Below are 21,015 nucleotides of genomic sequence, written 5' to 3'. Positions count from 1 at the left end.
ACTGTCTCTGAGACGCACTGTGCGTATGGAAAAGGGCCACAATGGATGATTGTGAATCCAGCGTTTGAATTCCCGAAACCAGGAACTTGCCCAACATGTCCTCCCACCATCAGCAGGCAGGGTCACAGGCTTTTCACAAACTTAGTGCACAGTCGTAGGGCAGGACGGAAAACCAGACCAGCTTAACCGAGGAAATCTAGACTGACAGGGTCACTGGGACTGGGGTTTCATTTTCCTGAGTAACAACAGGAGACCAGGCAAATGCATCGTGTGCCGACTCATCGTCACTGGCGCACCCCGGTACCTGCTGGGCCAGAACCACACACAGACACCTGCACACACATGCACGCACCACATGTGCATGCACACACAGTGCACACACGCACAAGCACACGTGCACGCACACACAGTGCACACACGCACAAGCACACATACACGCATCACTGAGCACACACGCGCGCGCACACGTGCAGCCCGGGGCCTCAGGAGGCGCCCACGCACCCTCGTCCATGCCATTGAGGATCTCGTTGAGCTCGTCCTCCGTGTGCTCACAGCAGTGCTCCTTCCAGCTGTCCCCGCTCTCGCTGCGCAGCACCACCAGCTCCCGCTCCTTCCCGCGCAGGGCAGCGAAGTGCGGGATCTCCACGATGACGGGCCTGGCAGCAAGCAGAGCACGCGGTGTGGGTGGCAGCAGCCACGCCCCGCGCACCCCGACCGTCTGTTGCAAAGTGACCTGGAGGCCTCTCTCTGGGGACGGGGACAGGGGCCGGCGGCTGGCTGCCCAGTAGCACTCCACCTCAGGGCTCCCGTCCCGGGACACGCTGCTCCCCGGAGCCCCGGTGTCTCCCTGAGGGCAGGTGGCACCCGGAGCTTCTCCTCGGAGAAACGTAAAGAAACGGACATGCATGTCTGTGACGTGCACCGACCTCCTGGGACGTTCTCAGCGAGGGGTGACGTGACAATGCTGGAGGGGATGGCCTGGTGCGGTGTGAGCTGGTGAGTCTGAATGAGATGTCAGAGGAGCTGACTGCGCGGGAACGACGCAGACATGCATGCGGGGTCTGCCCAGGCTCCCCCCATCTGAGGGCGCAGTAGGCATCGCACAGGGCGGCCCTCGCCGAGCCCCCGACAGCGTGTGTGATGCCTACTGGGCTCAGCTCCGAGCATGCACGGCCCTTGCTCCCAGGGCACAGCCACTCTCAAGAGTCGTGGAGGCTCTGGGTCTCCGGTCCAGGTTGCTTTGAGACAGACTCCACGTTCCCATCACAACACCGCAACTAGCACAGAGTACGACTAGGCAGATCTCATGCTTTAAACGAAAATGAAGGTCACAGCACTTTAAGGGGAAAGGTATAAAAACATCACTCGAAACAAAAGTCACATACCACAGGGTCAGAAATGGTCCACTAGAGAGTTGGTACAGAGTGGAAATCATAGAGAGGGACATGTCACGGGCACAATGACAAAAGAGAAATCATATTGCAGGAGGAGGAGAATGGGGCCAGCAGCCATCGGTTGGTTTAAGTCGCTCCTACCCAAGGAACTTGGTTCCAGGAGGCCCCAGCTGGAGGATGCGGCTGACCAAGCTTTCTCCCTCGTTAAGTGGGGGGGGAGCCGCTGGCAGGTGGAGTTTACTGAGCACATCCAAGCAGCAGTGAGAGAGAGAAGACAGTGAGCTTCAGGGGCGGCGTCCACCCGCACCGCCCGCTCAGCCACCGGGAGGTCTGCTTTGGTTCTGTCCCTTCCACTGGCCACAGGGAGGGCGGCACCGACGCCCAGCGTGCCCGATGGAGGCACAGGGGCGGCACGTGGGGACGGCCTCTCCCTGGTGAGGTCCTGCCAGGGCAAGAGCCGTGGAAGGAAAAATACGCTGGCCAGGCTGCTGGAAATGTCATGAAAACATGGGGACAGGGTGGGGATGTGCCCCACCCAGAGCCCCAGGCGCCTGTCTCAGGTCTGCCTGAGGGATGGCGGAGGAGGCTTCTAGAACCGGAATACGGACACACCCCCTCCGGCGTGTACGCGGTTTGGAGCAACCTGTGAACAGCTCCTCCAAGTTCTGAGGCTTTAGGCCGATTCCTAGTTCTAGTGTGAGCAGCTCTCCCAGCGTGACGCCGGCACAACAGAAGCTCCCGGCAACGGGCTGTGGGCCCCACATTCAAGCACAAACACTTGCTATGAGGCGGCTTAGACACCACTGCTTTGTTTCAAAACATTTTGAAACTTGTCCCCCTCCACCACCTCATCCTTTGGTCGGTTTTCAGCAGAAGCCACGCATTTCTCGGCTTGTTGAAATACCACTCAATACGGCAGCCGTTGCTCAAGCACACAAAAGGAAGAAGAAATGCTAATTTCTGCTCAAAACTGCTAAAATGAGGCGGGCGGCAGTGAGCCCGGACTTTGCCTTCTTAAGGAAAACTGTGACCAGACAGCGGCCAGCGTGAGTGTGAGCCTCATGGTGGCATTTGGGAGCAGAGAAGGCAAACCACACCCCGACTCCCGGCCACACTTATCCCCAATGCAGACGGTTCTCAGGACGCGGGGCCTCGAGTCCATGTTTGGAAGCGAGAAGGGTTTTCCTTAGGACTCTGCCACTTCATGTCAGAGGGAAAACAGTGCCTACCATTGGCTGGAACGTGCTTCCCACTGGGAGCCTAGCAGCTGTGATTACATCCAGAGAGAGAGAGTCACCTGCCTGCCGAGCTCACGGATGCTCACAAAGGAAGAGGCGTGGGGAGGGGTGCAGCATCAGTGCTACTTAAATGTCACAGGAGCCCGGCCAGTGTGGCTCAGTGGTTGAGGGTCGACCTATGAACCAGGAGGTCACAGCTCGATTCCCGGTCAAGGCACTTGTCCGGGTTGTGGACTCCATCCCCAGTGGGGGGCGTGCAGGAGGCAGCCGATCCATGATTCTCTCTCATCATGGATGTTTCCCTCTCTCGCTCCCTCTCCCTTCCTCTCTGAAGTCAATAAAAATAGATTTAAAAAAACGTCACAGGGGTCAACCTTCGTTCAAAGCACTGGACGTACCTTTGTGCATCCATCCCAGGGGCGCCGGGCGAGATGCCAGCACACGGGTGACTAAGTGGGAGGCTTAGCAGAGACCCTTACCCCAGGAACTGCGCGCCAGAGGGTCCGACTTCGATCAGGCGGCTGGCCAGGCCTTCTCCCTCCACCATCGGGGGCATGGTCGCCAGGCGGTGGCGCTTCACCAGGCGGCAGGTGACCCGCGTGGGGGCCGTGCACTTCCTCGGCGGGATGATGATGCGGAGCCCGTGGTGTCTGCAGCCGCGCATGGCGCCCCCGCGGGCGTCCACCATGAAGCTAACCAGGAAGCTGCAAGGGGGGACAGAGGTCAGACACGTGGGCGAGGTCGGAGGCAGGGGCCCAAGTCCCGGCCAGGCGACTTCTGTCCGTCACACCTGGTTCTCAGACATCGGGTATTCATACGCATGGTGGGGACAAACTGGTCCTTAAACGTTATCTCGCTTTATACCAATGCCTTGATGGCTGTTGTGTTGCTTTAATTTTTTTGTTTTTACCTGTAACCTAAGACAATTTCTGCTACCTTTTGTTGACAGTATGTGGACTGTAAATTTAAAATCTATCCAACTGACAGAGTGGCATGGAATTATGTGACAACTCTGAGGGTCCCCCTGTCACAGAACTTCCGCCTGCACGTCCTAAAAACCCATGGAAGTCAGGGGGGGATGGAGCAGTTAATCCCACTGGACTTTTCAAAGTTACATCGTGCCCAGCTCATTTCAATATAAACTATGATTTAAGAAAAGAGGCCCCCCACTGGGGCACAGGCTCCATGTGGACTGGCAGGCCCTGCGGAGGGTGTACGGGCATCGTGAATGTCCCCAAATTACAAGAGAGTGTGGAAAACCACAGCTAGTAATTTAGCAACGTGGAGGCATCCCTTCCTTTTGCTCCGTTCCTGCCAGGCTCGAGGTTCATGGACAGCCTGATCCACGGGGCCGGCACGCGTCTGTGGCGAGGCAAGGGCTGGCCTAACCGGAAGGGCTTCCTTCGGGAGGGGCGGGTGCATGCAGTGGGGACTCGCTTGGTCAAGAGGCAGAAATTAGGCGACCTGACCGGCATTTCCATTGCACCTGCGAGGCTCTGATACCAAAACAGGAAGAGGAAAGCAGCCTCCAGGTGAGTCAGGCTCAGCCAGCACACCATGCCGGACCCCCACCCTGGCACCGAGTCCATGACTGCAGCCCAAACCCTGGAACACAGTCCATCGAAGAAATGACGGGCAGAAGCACCATGCGTCTGCTGTTAGACGAGTGGAGAAAGAGCTTAGCGTCCCTCAGAGCAGACCGGAGCACGTCACGCACGTGGCTAAGCAGGAGTCCCGCTGCTCTCAGCACAGAAGGGGCGGGCAGCCCAGGGCCCGTCAGCAGGTGTGCGGGGACAGCGAGGCCACAGCCGTGCCCCTTGCGTGGCCAGCCAGCCGGGGAGAACAATCCACAGTGCAGGACCGAATGTGGATGTTTCTGGTCTTGATCAAAATGCAGTGAGAAGAGCTTAGCTGCTTTTCTTACCACTAGGTATAAATTTAAGTATAAATTCTCAAAAAATATTTTTAAAAATGTACTGTTGCGCAAAAGAATGGAAGAGCTAGTTAACACGGATGAATCTAAAGGTTCCCTTTCCGTTCTGTCCTTTTTATTGGGCTACGTTTACGCTGGCGTTTACGAACCCCGAGAAAGGCTACTCAGGTGCCAACCAGCGCTGCTGCCACTCACTGCACTGTTTCTGACGCCCCTGGTTTGCTCATCTCTCGCTTACTGTCACCCTGCAGGAGACGGGGCGCAGGCCCCGAGGAACCCTGCGGCCCATCTGCCTGCCCCCGTCGGAGGCCCTGGGCCCCTGCTGTGTCTGGACCTGTCCATCGGGGATGGCTTGCTGCCTCCACACCTGTGCACCTCGGACCCTGCGGCGCGCCCCCTACTGGGGACTCTACCCAAGGGATGAAGGGCTGCATTCCTGGCTGGAACCGGGTCTCAGGACATCGGATTCTGCCTCTGTGTCATCGGCTGCTCCTGTGAAACCCTCTTGTTCTCGTTTGCTCGTTTCCAGCTCCATGTTCCCCTCCTGCCACGTGTCACCCTCCCACCGAGGGCCGGCCACCCTGCTGGCAACTGAGGACACAGACAGCGGAGCTGTGGCGACTGCCCCCGATGTCCCCGGAGGGTTTCGCTGACTTCCCTGGTGATGGGGAAGGGGCCACCAAGGGCCGTGGTGGCAGCAGCCCAGGTCCCCAGTCTCAGCACAGTGTGTGGAGCTGACAGGTAACGGCTGAACCAGCGAACGAGTGGGGCAGTGCAAAGAGCAAGTTGTGCGATGGCCGCAGTTGTGTCTAACCACCAGAGAAGATGGCAAAGGCAGTTGCTTAACTCTCTGGTCTCTGGACAACCATCCAGTCACAACTCCTTCAAGCGACCACACAGGCGTTTCAGCTTGATGGAGAGCAAAAACCCGTCTCGAGTAACGTGATGACAGGATGAACAGCTAATAAGAAAGCTGAGTGTAGACTTGTAAGTGCAAAGCCGCCTTCCAATGAGAGGGAATAAGCGAGACAGTTCAAATTCTACTAGGTGATGATGGAAAGTTTTAGATAAAAGTCAGCATGCTGATCACTTAGCCCCCACAGTTCATGACCGAACATCAGGTAAGCATTTTCCTTAAAAATGTCACATTATAAAAGGTGCCCCTACTTGGACCGGGAGTAGAATGAGTGGATGTTGTGTGTAGAACAATTTCAACCACAGAGCAGATTGGAAGAGACTGCTTTTTGTGCCGCAGGAAGAGGGAAGGAGTGGGTACGGCCGTGCGGTGATGGGTACTAGACTTGGTAAAGCAAGTGCCCTTTCCTCCCATCGTCAGGAGGTGACCACTGGGAGACAGCGCGTGAAGGACTGAGGCGCGGCCGCAGGGAGAGCACAGCTGAGCGCGTGCAGGGCTGGTATGCGAGAGCCGTGTCTGTGAACCAGGGGCTCGCGGCTGCCGACAGGGGTGCGGACTGAGTCACGTGGGCAGAGACACGGAGGCCTGAACGCTGGTGCCGCCACCCCCCTTCCCCTATGCCCGCACGATGTTATATATCCCGAGTGTCTTTAAATTTACAGTACAAGACAACACCTAAGAAACAAATGGAGGAACTGACGTGTTCTGAATGCCCACAGTGAACCCGAACTCGGCTGAAGCAGTTTCATATGACAATGAAGTTCCTACTAGTTTATGGACGCCCCTGTTTAAATAAAATGTAAAACACTGTCCCAGAGCAGGCACCCTGCCTCTGTGTCGCTCTGGGAGCCACTGATCTGCCCGGCCGGGACGTACTGCTGGGACCCCAGGCTAGTCACTTCCTGTCTTTAGGTTTCAGTTTCCTCGCCCATAAAATGACTTTCACCAAACACGCCACGGGGCCTCTGTGTTCCGTGTGTGCCGGTTACTGTAGCCAGGCAGGACCCCCTGAGAGGCCCTCTTTCAGATGCTCCGGAAGAATCCCTACTTGGAGGATAAACGGCTATCGCTCTGGGAAGTGGGCACCATGCTTGCTCCGTGTTAACCCAGTAAACGAGCAGTTTTGCAGAAAATGTGCACACGCTGCACTGAGCACTGACTTTAAAGCTCTACAGACAAAAAAAATCACGTGACATACTCGGCTTACACCGCGTATCTTTAGGTGGAATTCAGCAATCATGCAAATTAGAAACTCTTATTGAGAGGTTTTCTAAATTGTGAGATAAGTGTTATCACAATTTAAAAGGGAGGAAAGCAAAAGCAACCCACCATGATTATGCAGATGACTTGCCTACAAAGAGGCGATTTGATTAGCTAAACAGATACATGCTTCAGAGACGGAAAACAGGGCTGCCTGCTGAGGAGCACGCCTCCACCCCACAGTCACCAAGGCTTTGTTCCCTTTCAGTGCACCCGGGACCGCGAGGGCGGGTGGGGAGGAAGGTGCAGCATTCGGTTAGTTATGGGGTGAAAACAGGAAGAAAACGTCCAGGGTGCTTCAGTGAGCCCGCACACCCCGCAGGAGGCCCGTCAATTCCACCTATTCTGGCGCGAACACGAGGCGTGGTGACGTGGCGAGCTCTCCCCTGCTCTCCCTCCAAGCCCTCCTGCGCCCCGACTCCCAGACTGAACGTGATGGGAAGTGCCTCTGAAGAAAGTGGCTCAGCTTTACCAGAATCACCAGTCATAGATCACTCGCAACGTTCATGTGTAGAACATCCCATTTAGGTTTCAGAGGAACTAACGGATGGCTATGCTTTCCAAAGTGGGGTCTCTGCGGCCGTCTTATCGCCGGCCGTCTTATCGGCGCCCGGTCTGCAGGCGACGATGACTGTAACAAAAACGCCCGGCTCGGCGGTCTGGTCAGAACCTTCAGGAATGAACTGCTGGGCTCAGCACGGCTCCACGCTCGCAGAAGCTGCACGTAAAGCAGCACCCCAGGGAGACGGACCACTAACCAACCCAGCCTGCGGTTCACCTGAGAACAGGTTTTAAGCACTTTAAAACCCTAACCTTCACTGTGACTTTAAAACAGGCCGACTGCTTCGTGTCATTGCTGGGAATCACTTTTCAGCTTCATGTGGCCCTTTCCTCACAAAGGAGCTAAGCCTTTCCCAGGAGGCCTGCGTGAGTCCTGGCACCATCCCAGCCGCTGCCCAATGAAGTCACCGATGCCCACGTTCCCTCCACTGCAGAGCAAGGGGCACTCGGCCAGGGCGCGGCCTGGAGACACGGCCGTCCCTGCGTCCCTGGGAGGTGTGCGCACTGAAGCACCCTGGGGTGCGGGGGGGAGGAGGGGACGGGCAGGAGGGGCGATGCAGTCACCTGCTGTTGTCACGGTCGAGACATGGAGAGGTGCGGCTGCAACAGAACAGACACTTTAGCACAGAGAAGGAGTGGGCGAACATCAAGAAGGAATCAGAGGCGACTTCTGCCTGAAATGCACTGTCATACCCCACCCCCCTCCATCCGGAGGAGATGGAAACAGCCATGAGGCATCCCTCTGCCCACATGCCGAGGGGTCCGGGAGGGCTCCGCGGCTACCCATCAGGGCCTGGGGCTCGGGGAACCCTGGGCGTCCCTGCGGCCCCGCTCCCTGCTTAGCACTGGCCATGGGGCCCTGCGCGCAGCCAAGTGTCCAGGAGACCACACACCATCAAAGGCATTCAAAGGAGAGGGACAGAGTCTGGGATTGGTGGCCATGGTCAACGCTTCCTACGTCATGGCAATGCCCTTTTGGCCACTGCGGAAGACATGTGAACACAAAAGGCACAATTTAAAGACTGGCTTCCATGACAAGCCATGACATAAACTAGGAGGCAGAGCAGGTACGTGAATTACCTACTGGCAGGAATGGAAGCTATGCAAGTCTTAGAGCTTGTTCACGCTGCCGGCTTGCTGGGGGGGCGGGGTGGGCTGCTCAGGGTGCCCCCTGCTCGGGGCTTACCCTGCTCGCTGCTGTGGCCGCGGCTGCCCCACTCCCCAGACATTCTCTGCGCCTCTGGCTCACTCATGTCTGACGTACAAAAGGATACGTTTATGGGACCAGAAAGCCAACCTTACAAAATAGTTGTTTAACAACTTAAAAATCGTTTTCTTCATCCAAAAGCATTGGCCTTCATGTACCTTAAGAAAGCTGGGGTGTTTGGAACATGTGAACCACCAAGTTAACTGCTCTGCACACTTCACCATTAATGCTGTCCAAGGAGCAGCAGTCTCGGCTCCTGGGATGTATCCACCACTCCCCTGAGCTAATGTCCTCACAGGCTTTTTAATGGACTTTATTTCTGGGCATAGTTTTAGGTTCACGGCAAATGGTCTTCAACATGTTTTTCTGAAAAAGACCAATTTTTTAAAGGACTTCTGGTTGCTACATCTTGCAGGATAACATGATGAATTGACACTTAACTGTTGGCATGTGGCTACCACTGAAATATAAAAATAAAGGCCTTCGGATTCATATTAAAATGGATCACAAAGCTGGCCGTTACCAAGCATGGAGCCTCACTCATTGAGCGCTTGGGAAATGGAGAACCGTGAATTCAGGCTCGTGCCCAAATCCTGCCATGTAACACCCTGGGATGCTAGCAACACCTGCTGGCCCGATCCTGAGTGAGTAACAAACTCTCTCAGGAGCAACAACAGAAATCTTGCTGCAGCCCTTCCTTTGCCGGTGAATGGCTGTGATGGGTGGTCAGATGGTTTTAGCCGCCGACACCTCCTCTTGGGTGGCTGTGGACACGAGCCACTCGAGACAGGCAGAGGCGGAAGGAGATGCCAACATGGCCTACGGGTGCAGCTGTGTCTTCTGTGAACCTAGAGCCCTTGTGGGCTCCATAGGAACCACATACACCGTGAGCTGCAGTGCACAGAAAAGCTCCCTTAATTACTTCCTCTGTCAAAAACATTTCTTTTCTAACTTTTTGGGCAGATTTGAAGTGGCTTAACAATTCACCCAAGAATCTCAGTTCCTTGAAAAATACATGTAAAAACAACAACTCAGGAGCCCGGTGTGGAAAGAGTAAAACTGTAACAATCACCCTGACCAGTTTGGCTCAGTGGCTAGAGCATTGGCCCTCACACTGAAGGGTCCTGGGTTCAGTTCTGGTCAAGGGCACGCACCTGGTTTGCAGGCTCGATCCCTGGCCCTGGCTGGAGTGTGTGCAGGAGGCAGCTAATCAATGTGTCTCTCTCATATCCATGTTTCTCTGTCTCTCCCCCTCCTTTCCACTCTCTAAAAAATCAATGGATATCAATGAAACAATATCCTTGGATGAGGATTAACAGCGACAAAAAAACACACAAAACACCCCACCAAAAAAAAACCCAAAACAAAAGTGTAAGAAACCAACATTACATGATATGAAATCATGAACGCTATTCGTGTACATTAACATGGTGACAGCGTTTAAACACCGGGAGCGGCAGCACCGAGCGATCAGTGGGAACCCCATGGGTCCAAGTCCTGTGCTGTGTGTTTGTTCAAATGCCACAGCACAGGCCTTACTAGATGCCTGGTCGCCTGGCAACAGTAACAGTGAGGCCTACATCACACCAGGACCAGGACTGCACAGGGAGGTTCTTTAGATGATTTGGAATACATTTTGCTTAACTTAGTGCTTCTCAACCTTCTGGCCCTTTAAATACAGTTCCTCATGTTGTGACCCAACCATAAAATTATTTTCGTTGCTATGTCATAACTGTCATGCTGCTACTGTGATGAATCATCATGTAAATATCTGATATGCAGGACGGTCTTAGGTGACCCCTGTGAAAGGGTCGTTTGACCGCCAGAGGGGTCGCGACCACAGGTTGAGAACCGCTGGAACTGGTCTGGGATTTGTGAGTGATCTGGATGGTGTATGGGGAGTGTGTAAATACTGACATGAACCTATTGAGTCCTTTTCTTTTTAGACAAAATGCTAATTGTACAAGAACTACGTGCCCCTAAAGTCCTCTGTGGGATCCGTAACATAACGTGCATCTTCCGGGTAACGAAAGGAAACGCTGACCGTCTGCCTGACGTGCCCACGTCACATGCAGAGGGTGAGGCAGGGCTCGGGGTCTGGTGGGGGTGCCCCGAAGGGAGCATCACGTTTTTCCTTCCACAGGCTGTCTGCCAACGTCCCATCACACACGGGTGTGCTTCGTCAAGGCCGCCCATCTCACTGAGCCTGCTCCTGAGTGTCTGGCACACGCGTGGCCCTTTGCAGAATTCAGCGATGTGTCAGGAGTTTGTACAGGTTAATTATCTAGGTCTCCATCATAATCGGAGCTTTGTTAGGCCAAGATGGTCCTTTCTCACAGTTTGTGTAAAACACACATATCTGGATACTGGCACTTGTGGAAATCACTCCAGAGACGCCGCTGCGACTGGCGGGGCCTGGCACGTTAAGGCTCCGGGTGATTCTAATGCCGGCCAGAGTTTAGAATACATGGTCGGCGATCACCTTTCAAGTTCACAGAAGAACTAGTTTATTAGAGACCAAGATTAAAGACCCTTATCTCACTAAGTGATTAATCTTTAACCACTGAGGCTCTAGGTTTTGACTCTTGTAAATTCGGCCATTAATAAATTACTTTGTGCCTGGCCGGTGTGCTCAGTGGTTCAGTGACGACCTATGAACCAGGAGGTCATGGTTCGATTCCTGGTCAGGGCACATGCCTGGGTTTCAGGCTTGATCCCCAGTAGGAGGCGTGCAGGAGGCAGTTGGTCAGTGATTCTCTCATCATTGATGTTTCTCTCTCTCTCCCCCTCTCTCTTCCTCTCTGAAATCAATAAAAATGTATTTTAAAAAGGTAGTACATTACATTGTGCTTAAAACAGCCCTTCGCCCCTGGGCTGGGGATGGCCTGGGCTGCGCTGGGGCTGGGTCTAAAGTTCCACCTTCACGTTCCAGGGCCAACTCCTTTCTCCTCCTCATTGTTCAGAAAGTTGGTAGCAGAACACAACGTTATGCTTTTTGAATAATCAATAGGTCAGATGTTAACGATCTCATTTTACACTTAGAATATGTAAGTAAGTTGGGATGAGGTTTAATTTGGTTTTTATTCCCTTGCATAATTCTTGCATTAGGAACCTGCTTATGTTTTTTTTTTTTTTAACAAGGAAAAGAGTACTTTGATTATTTTCTATGTCTATGGACCTAGTTGTATAGTCTATGAATCTTTAGTAGAAGCTTAGACTATGAGGTGCAAACTTTGTAACTGCAATGCCTCTGAATGCCTTCCTGGAAAGAGACTATTTTAGAATAATGGCAACAAGAAAGGTCCACAATTCAAATCACACTGGGCATTACGGATAAGGAGTTTGGAACCATTTAAGTCAAAATGTTTGATTTAGTTAGATAACATATGGGTAGGGCTTTAAAAGGTGGTTAAGTGAGCAAATATTGTAAGAGTTGACATATAATTATGAAATTACTAGATGAATAAAAGTAATAGAATGAAAGGGAAAATGCAACTTCGAGGTGCTACCACTTACAACTCCTTCCAGAACTTACGGTCCACGTAACTGAGTTCTATGCCTTCAGGACATCTTTCAGTAGGTTACCATTATTAACTCAAAGCCCTACGTTTTTCGAGAGCTGATGTGGAAGGTGGCATTCCTCAGTGGCTGCTGGCTCGGGCAGGTGACTGAGCTGACAGGTGCCCCCCAGGCCCTACTGCCTACTGCACAGGACTCCTCCTTCCGCCTGTGTGACTCCAGCCTCCGGACTCCGGGAACACCGCTCAGTGCCTTCACTCGTGGGGAGAGGCATTTGTGACCTGGTGAGCTCACCTCGTAAATAAAAGCGTCCAGAACGCAAACACTCCTGCCCTTCCTTTCGAGATGTCTGAAAGCCCCGGCAGCTGCTGGTTAGTGAGCGAGCTGTTTGACGCAATGCTACCCGTTACTTTAAAACGTCCGCTTTTCTATGTGGAGTTCAACCCTTTCTGCTGGTTTGTCCACGCAGATGGGGCCCCTGGTGGACAAAGCTGTGTTATTTACGAGTTTAAACGGAGGTCACGTCCCTTGTAAGCTGGCTGCCAGCTACGCCACCGCACAAAGCTGCTGCTGTCCACTCGTCCCTTCCCTGATCGGGACACAGGACACCACGACTCACCCGGAGTGGATGGGGCTGGAAGAAAGGGCCACATTGTCCAGGTGCTCGGGGCCCCAGCTGAGGCGGTAGGCGTTCCTCTCCGCCTCCTTGGCGAGCGCTGACACCTGGGCACAAAGGACACGGCTCAGGGGCACGGCTCTCTCCCTTCCCTCCGACAAGGTACCCGCCTCGGAAAGGGGCACCTCAGACAGTGCACTGCCTGGAAAGCCCCTTTAAAACGTGAGGCCGAGGTGCCCAGGTGTTTGTAACACATTCCCGCTGAGGGTGTTATTGATGTTGGATCGCTGTCGCTGTCTTTGAAGAGGGTGGGTGTCCGTGTACCCAGCCGGCCTGAACTCGAACATCCTACCCAATGCCAGTATTTCCTAATAAACCACATCTTTTCTCTAGATAACCACCTAACACGGAGACGCAGGTGGCAGCGTCGTTCATCTCAGGCCTCGGACGCACCTCCCCGCCCCACCCTCTAATGGAGACCTCCTGGAGGACTCAGTCGTCATACTCAATCTCCCCAGAGGAGCTCAATAGCTGGAGAAACAAGCAGTACATTGTTTTAGAAAAACTCCGCTATTGAGAAATCTAGGGAACATTTTCCGTGTTTTAGGAAAAAATCCTCAAATCTCTTACCCTAGCCCATGACTAGCTGAGCTCATTTTTTTTAGACGATAAGGCTTTCTTTGGCTCCTTCCTGCAGCGGTGAGGCTCCCTCCCTGCTGCGGGAACAGGTGCACCCGCATCACGTACCTGGTGGCTGGGGATCACAACGGTGTCGTCGATCATGGCGCTGTCCCTCAGGTAGGAGGCATGGCTCAGGGTGTGCGACCTGTCGGAACTGAAGGACCGGAGGCTGGCAGGTGAGCAGAGGCCGTGATCACGCGCCCACGGTGGGGCAGGGCAGGGAGGAGGGCATGGCGAGCCGAGCAGGAGAGCGAAGAGAGCGTGCAGTTAGCTGCCGGGACCTTCCTGGGAACAGGCCGCGGTGCAGGGAGGACACGGGCTCTGTGCCACCCATTCCCGTCACCCCGAGGGAACACACCCTCTGCCCGGCGCTGCTACCCAATGGCAGGGGCCCCAGGGGACCAGGAGTTAGAATCTGACACTCCTAATCGGACTCCTGCTCTCCCCAGAAAGGTTTGAGGCCAGCAACTGGCGCTCACTAGCCGCCGGCACACAAATTCACGCAGGAAATAACTGCAGGCTGATCTCTAACATCTGAGCCAAATGTTCATCGCCCTGCAACTGGGAAGTATCAGGGGACAGCCAGCCCGAGGCGAGAACAGGGTGACAGGCAGGTTTCCATGTGCCCTCACCCGGCCTGCGCGGCGGTGACCGAGGGCCGGGAACCCCGGGAGGCAGGGACGGGGACAGCCGCATGCAGACTTCCTGAGGAAACAGCCCCTGGCTGTGTCCCGCGTGGCCACTCAGAGGCCAGCACTGCCCCTCGCATGTCCTGTGCTGCGCACAACGTCGCGGGCGGGCAGGTCGCTGTGCGATGACACAGGCACACAGAAAGCGTTTCTAAGCACCGACCAGACCCAGACACGTCAGCCAGCACAAAGCAACTGCCGGGGGGAGACCGGGGAGGCTGGTTCACACGGGCTCAGGCTGGACAGCGAAGGCTTTTGTGAGATCTGACCGTCAGCGCTCTGAGCCACATGCTCTGATGTGAGGAGTGAACGCTGAAGTTCTCATAGATGAAGTGACATTCCTTCCCAGCCCACCTGCATCCTCAACTGACCAATGGGTGGGCAGCTTCAGTGAGCGGACTTTCATGCGTGTCAGCCCAGGTCTAAAGATCTACATTCAAAGTATCAGCCCACAGCCCACAGGGGGCTGAGCCATGGTCCCGCGGTGTCTACAGAGGCCAAGGCTGCACCCTACACCGGCAGGTGTGGCCGTGAGGCGTGTGGAATTGTGAACTAAATGTCGAGCTGGCCCACTGATCAGCAACTGTTCTCATTTTGCAACTACACCTAATTTTGTAAGCCACACACTGCCTTCAGAGGTGTCAGCTGAGTGAGCCCGTTGTCTCTGAGAAACTGCTGCTGGGCGGTAGTGTGTGTGGGGGGCTGGGGGGGGGCTTCTCCCCACCCCGCTCCAGGCTTTACGCCCGAGCATTACAGGAGCGACCTGACACGAGTCCGAGGATGGGACCGCCTGACCGAGCGTTTACACCTACACGGACTGCGTGTTTCTGCTAAGATGGGATCTAGGCCGAGTGTGAGAGGTCCCTCTCCTATGTTTCCCAGGCTCCTGGTGAAGACAGAGGGTCTAGACAGCCCAGGGCACCACGTCGCCACTGGGGGCTCAGTCCTGGGGGCAGGGCAGCCCCACTTATAGGTGTGCCTTGGGTTTCAACAGTGCACATTCCATAATGGGGTGCAGGGCACTGTGAGTGACCTTAGCCTGGCCTTGAATTGGGGATGGGCTTAAATTACTGGGGGGGGGGGGGTCTTTCATTTCAGCCAATCCCGTCTCCCTTAAGAAATGGAATAACTGTTTTTCTCCTGCTTTAAACTACAGACACTGAAGCTTCGCATTTGACTCTCCTTGCTCTGGTGAGCAGTGGGCCAAGGGAGAGACCACACAGCAGGCGCCTCCTGAAGGGCCAGGGCCGTCCCTGGGCTCCGCCTGCCCCTGGGCTCCACAGGGCTGACCTGTTCATCCATCTCTCTCCACTGCTCTGGACTGCAAAGACCCAGACCGAGACTTCCACGGTTACAGGCACTAGATTTACGTAGGCGGGCGGGGCCCCAGGTTCAGGGCGGAGGCCTGCTCCTCACAGCATGCGGACACGCCCACCAGGTAGGACTGGCCCTGACATGCAGCCCTGGGGCAGGGGCAACAGGTCAGCAGGGATAGGAGCAGACCCCACGGTAAACACGGCCTCGACCAGACCTAGTGACTAGGCTGCTGCCATGGTCCAACGTAGACAGAGGCAGCTGGGACTGGATTCCACTCCCAGAGACACAGCACCCCTGGCCGTCTGTCCACTTTAGGGGTGAGGGATTAAGGGGCTCATTTGGCCCTTAAGATGTGAAGCCACATTCTGCCATCACCGTGGCCACCTGCCTAACCCAGGGTCAATCTCCCTGCTGGTATGCACCCCAAGGAGCAGAGGGGAAGTGGTGTTATTTTTTTGTCTTTCTTGAAGCCCCAAGAGGAAAGGAATAGAGAGAGAGAAGAAAGGAAAGGAAAGGAGACGAGGTAATACAACCACAAAGAGAGATTAGGGCAGAGAGAGAGGGAGAGAGAGAGGTGGGGGAGGGAGATTAGGATATGTAAACGGGGGGGAGGGGGGACAGCTGGAAGGAGAATGAATCCACTGGAACCATCTGTCTGCATGTCTCTGCCTGTGGGATTTTATTCTGGCTCACTCTGCATCCTACAGTGCTAGTTATTATTGAGGCAATGCTTATGGTTTCGAATTGCTTTTTTGTTCTATTTAGTTACAGACATATTGAAGTGAAATAATGTTAAGTATTCCAATAGCAGAGAATTATTCTCTCTGAAGGAAAAAATGACCAGCACAGGAGTCTAGAATAATTCACATCTTTGGCCCAGAAACTCTTCATTTGATCTGAAACATTACAAACAAGTGAGAAACAATAGAGTGGCCATGTTTTTTGTATTAAGTCAGAGGCCGCAGCCTTTGGTGGATGAGTTTCCCAGACCATGGCATGGAGCCACAGGAGTGGCCATTCCCACCTGCGGGTCGGCTAAGATGTGCTGAAGGCTTGTTATGACCTAAACGCAGACTTCCCGCTGGCACGCTGCTTTCCAGACACACATTAGCTTGTATCCAAGTCCCTTCAGTCCTGAGAAGGCCAGCGGTGACAAATACTTCTCAGACATTCAGTCACGGTGTCCTCAAGCCCCCTGAAGAAGCAGACACTGACAAGTGCATGTGTTCGCTCTCGCCCAGGGAGCAGCTTCTGTGGCTCGCTGCCGGGTAGTGCTTTACACTGAATCTGGGTAGCATTTCAGCGTGAAGCACTAATAAAATAAAACGGGAGCAAAACCCAGTCGACTGTGTTCTCATCGCCGCACATCAAAATTGTGGATCTATTTTTAGTCTTCTGTGCGCCCACAGACACTTCAGGCATCACCACGATCTTTCTAGCATCTCAACTGCACAGGGGCTAATTGGGTTCCTTGCTGGAGCCACACTAACGCGCCCCAACCACAGGGGGCGCTGTGACAGGTGAATTCATGCCGGGCTTGTTCTAGTTTTCATTCTATTAACACATGTACCTTCCAACCCAAGTAACTACTCAATTTAATACATAAAAACCCTAATTTGAGAATACACCCACGATTTCAGAACGGAAGTGCCCCTGTGAACACAGCACGCACACGCACATCGAGCGGGGAGCAGGGAAATGGATGGGCCGGGAGGGTTATGCTGCCAGCCATGGGCACCTACCTGGGCACAGCACTATTGGAGGCACCAAACAGAGAAACAACGAGAAGGTAAATGGTTACCGACAAAGGTAACATATTGAATTGTCTAAGCAAAACAAACACACAGACAACCGTGAACAGAGCCACTGCCTGCAGTTCCATCCGAGACGGCAGGTGGCGGCCTCCTGCTCTGGAAAGCAACTGGGGCTGAGACCCCACCGCCCGCCGCCCACCCGTCCTGACCTGCTGACCCGCGTCAGTCTGAGCAGGATGGGCCAGCCTCGGAGCCTGGCTTGAAGGAAAGCATCGCTCTATTCCTCCCAACCTGAGTCCGTCCAGAGGACAAGGGATCCACTCGAGCACTTGTTTCTAATAAAAAAGACAGCACGCCTATCCATGGACGATGGGGAATGTGCCACAGCCGTCAACAGCTCACTTATTAAAACTGACGTCTTTAAGGATTCTCAGAGCGTGATGTCCGCATCCATCCGCGTGTCAGAGTTCACACGGAGCACGCCCGTCACCAGTCCCCGAGGGCCTCCCTCCAGCAGCCTGACCCCAGGACTCTGTCTCATCTTCCTCTGCTCACTCAGCCTGAAGCCCTCCACCAGGGCTGGCCGGGCTCAAATGCCCGACTGTGATCACTGAGCTCAGAGTTCGAGTCTTCACACCAGCTCTGGCACCGCCCCGGTAGGGTGGGTCTCCTGTCCCACCTCAGAGGGACCCTGCCCGGCATGCAGACGTCACTGCCTCCTTCACTGCGCTCAGCACCCACTGAGGAACACCATTCCCCCCAACCAGGAGCCCTGCCCTGGGATCTGCCAAGACCTCGAAGCCCTCCCCACCCTCCCTCTCCGCCACCAGGGCCCCCTGGCACCCCCAGCCTGGCCTCTCCCACCCGCTGGGCTAGGAATTCAGCCATTAGTCATATCTTAGTCATGTCTCTACCTGCAGCGCCCACGCAAGGCCGACCCAGGGGGACGCAGGTCACGGGCACCCTGAGCTGTTTTAGAAAGTGGGGGGGGGGGGGGGTGTGCAGCACTGGCGCGCATGGAAAAAAACCCAGAAAACTCTGTGTCTATCCGTTCTGGGGCCTGGATTTCCTGGACTCAACATGCTGGACACAGCGCAGAAACGCCAAGATGACAGGTGCCAACTGAGATGACTGAGGAGCAGAGACACTGCGTGCACTTCAGGCCGACCACACGCACACCCGCAGCACAGCCCTGCCTCTGATGGGAGCCGTGTTCGTCCTCAGAACTTAACAGCCGCCGAGTGCGGGGCAGTAGCAGCCAAAAGCAGCGCTGCTCTGGTACTGCAGACGCCCATCACCGCCCAGATCGGCCCATCAACCGGCTCCCGCAGGTCCGAGCGCGGCGCCAGGCCCTGGCGGGGTTGTCCTGCCTCCTCTCTCATCGCGTCTCTCTGACCCTCCCTCCAGACAAGCTTCTGCTCACAGGAACGACAGCATCCACCGACACCGGGGCTCAGAGGCCCACAGGCCCACAGGCAGAAACGTCCTTTTTACTGGGCCAGAGGGAGGTGGCCGGTGCCTGAAAACCTCTACTTAAAGGGGGGCGTCTCTGCTCCTTATAGCTGCTCGCGTTACTACTTAATCTCTCCAGGCCTCAGTTTCCCTTCTTGACAAGGGAGGAAGCAGAGAACCCGCTAACGCCAAGAGGGGGTTTCCTCTGCGTGCAGCACCGAGCCTGCTTTCTTATAAACGGAGTGCCCGGCTCCCCACCGGAGGGCCCCGCAAACCCACGGTACCTGTCGGAGCGCCCGCCCTCCAGGCTGTAGCGCAGGTACGTCAGCCCGTCCAGGAACTGGCTGCTGGGCAGCGAGTCGTCCCCCAGCTCCTTCAGGTCTTCCGGCCGCAGGTACTCCCCGCCGTCCCCCGTCATCGTGTCGTCTCCTGGAAGCAGCGGGAGAATTACTTGCTGAGCGAGGGCAGCATGACGGAGCCCTGCACCGCAGAGGCACGCAGAGCCCGTGCGCGAGAGCGTGGAAATGCAGAGAAACTGCGTCCGACCCACATCCCCACTCCGCACCGAGGAGAAACCACCCCCTGGTTATAATTCTTTGTTCAGTGTTTTTCCTCATGTCCCTGTCGTGGCAGCCGATTTACAGCCGACGCCAAGTCATCAAGATGCAACAGCAACGCGCCCCTCCCCCCACACACCCCAACACGGGCACACAGGACATGCACGGACGCTGCTTGACGGGAAGGACTAAGCAGGCCCCAGGGGGCAGAGGCTGCTTTAGGATGGTGCCCACTGGGGGCTTCAGGGAGGGCAGCTGGTTTGACGATAGGGGCTTTGTAGGGGTGATGAGGTGAGCGCTGAGATGCAATCTGAGCTGAGGAACGACTGAACATGTCCTTACAGGACAGGCAGACACGGGACAGCAGGCCCCGCAAGCTGCAGGGCTCAGGGCCAGGGCTCAGGGTCCCTGCAGCCACCGAAGCGGAGAGGCCCCCGAGGGCGCTGGTCCCCAGAGCAGGGGCGGGTAAATATGAGCCACCAAGCTGGTGCTCGTCTGTCGTGACCCCTTCGCAGGTTCCAGCGAAGCTTGTCTGGTGCAGCTCTGGTGGCAGGCATGGTGGGGGTTCTGGTGAGAAGCGTGTGTGTGAGGGTCAGGGGCCCAGAACGGTGTGAGCGCAAGAGGAACATGGGGTCCTTTGAGGGTGCTGTGTGGAATAACTGGGCAAGAGGACACGCTCATGCTGGTGAGCGAGGCGGCCAAGGAAGGAAGCCGGGATCTGCGTGCAGTGACAGGTGGAGCGGCTCAGATATCCATGACAGACCGCAGCCGCACCTGCCCCGCTGTCCCCTTCCTAACGTGTAAATCGTGACTAGCAGTGCTTTTGTAGTCAAGTAAATTGGGAGAAAGATTCCAGGATCCACTCTAAGCATTAGCTTCCCTAAACACAGGTGTTGTCTGGTTTGGAAAGAAGCCTCAGTGGTTTTCAGAGAAACACGTGTGAGCTTGTTAACATGTGGGAAGACGTGGTCTGCTCTCTGATGCAGAAGGGAAGGGGCCGGGGAAGGCGGTCTGTCCCATAGAAGACGCTGTGCTCTGCGGCCCCGTCAAAGGGGCTGAAAGCATCTAAACCCAGTCCACGCTGCCTGAGGCCGGCCACGTCACTCCCGTCTAACACATTCACCACAGCAAAACGTGCCTTCACCAACGATTTAACCTACGTTCACTCCAAGCAAACTAACTCCGTTGTTGCTAGCTCAATGTCAACTTATCAAAGACTTACTGTTTCTCTAAATTTGTATTCTAAGAAGAAATACTACTTTGGGGAAAATACTCACACAGAGGTCACTAGATAATTTAACTACGTTAGTAAGTCTCAGTGACAGTCGCAAAATCATTAATAGCATAAGCAAATCATGGCTTTAACCTTACAAGTTAGTAAAATCCACACTCAAGTGCACAATCTCACCTGTATCACACAATCATCTCACCCATGTCACACCTCCTCACCGTCACCCCCCCGCCCTGTCTCACACCCCCTCCCCGTCTCACACCCCCGCCCCGTCTCACACCCCCTCACCTGTATTATACATGCTGTTTCAAAAGGAACACTTAGTGTTAGGCACCCAGATTTAAATATTAAGCACGTTGCTTCTATGCAGTTAAGAAAAATTAAAAGCAAAGAAAAGCTTTCACTCCAATAGTTTCCTCTGAAGGTACCTGAGTCACTAAGTACTTCCCCATCAACAACTCGGTCACCAGACTGCTTAAGAGCTGTTCAAGATATGAATGAAAAAAAGTGACCCCACAAAACCCAGGGTGGTGCACACATATGAATGGGGAGGCAGCCAATCAATGATCCTCTCTCCTCGTTGATGTTTCTATTTCTCTCCTTCTCCCTTTCCCTCTGAAACCAATGAAAATCTATTTAAAAAAATGACACAAAACAAACAGCCCTCCCCCCCACCCCCCGCCATATGCT

The 21,015-nt window shown here is 54.7% G+C and overlaps 1 protein-coding gene across 1 annotated transcript in view; it reads right to left on the bottom strand.

Annotated features, from left to right (window-relative positions):
• The window catches only part of ANK2 (ankyrin 2, neuronal), a 154,136-nt gene that overhangs the window by 39,010 nt on the left and 94,111 nt on the right, over nt 1–21,015 (bottom strand). The window contains exons 24-30 of the mRNA XM_015563371.1: nt 18,822–18,966; nt 13,392–13,494; nt 12,648–12,751; nt 7,867–7,902; nt 3,112–3,336; nt 1,536–1,634; nt 502–656 (exon numbers count right to left, since the gene is read on the bottom strand). Of these exons, the coding sequence (XP_015418857.1) occupies nt 502–656; nt 1,536–1,634; nt 3,112–3,336; nt 7,867–7,902; nt 12,648–12,751; nt 13,392–13,494; nt 18,822–18,966 (867 nt within the window). The remainder of the gene's footprint in view (nt 1–501; nt 657–1,535; nt 1,635–3,111; nt 3,337–7,866; nt 7,903–12,647; nt 12,752–13,391; nt 13,495–18,821; nt 18,967–21,015) is intronic.

The sequence above is a fragment of the Myotis davidii genome, unplaced genomic scaffold (assembly GCF_000327345.1).
Source record: "Myotis davidii unplaced genomic scaffold, ASM32734v1 scaffold698, whole genome shotgun sequence".
NCBI classification, from domain to species: domain Eukaryota; kingdom Metazoa; phylum Chordata; class Mammalia; order Chiroptera; family Vespertilionidae; genus Myotis; species Myotis davidii.
The sequence above is the reverse complement of the archived record's forward strand: the minus strand, read 5'-3'. Positions and strand labels throughout refer to the sequence as shown.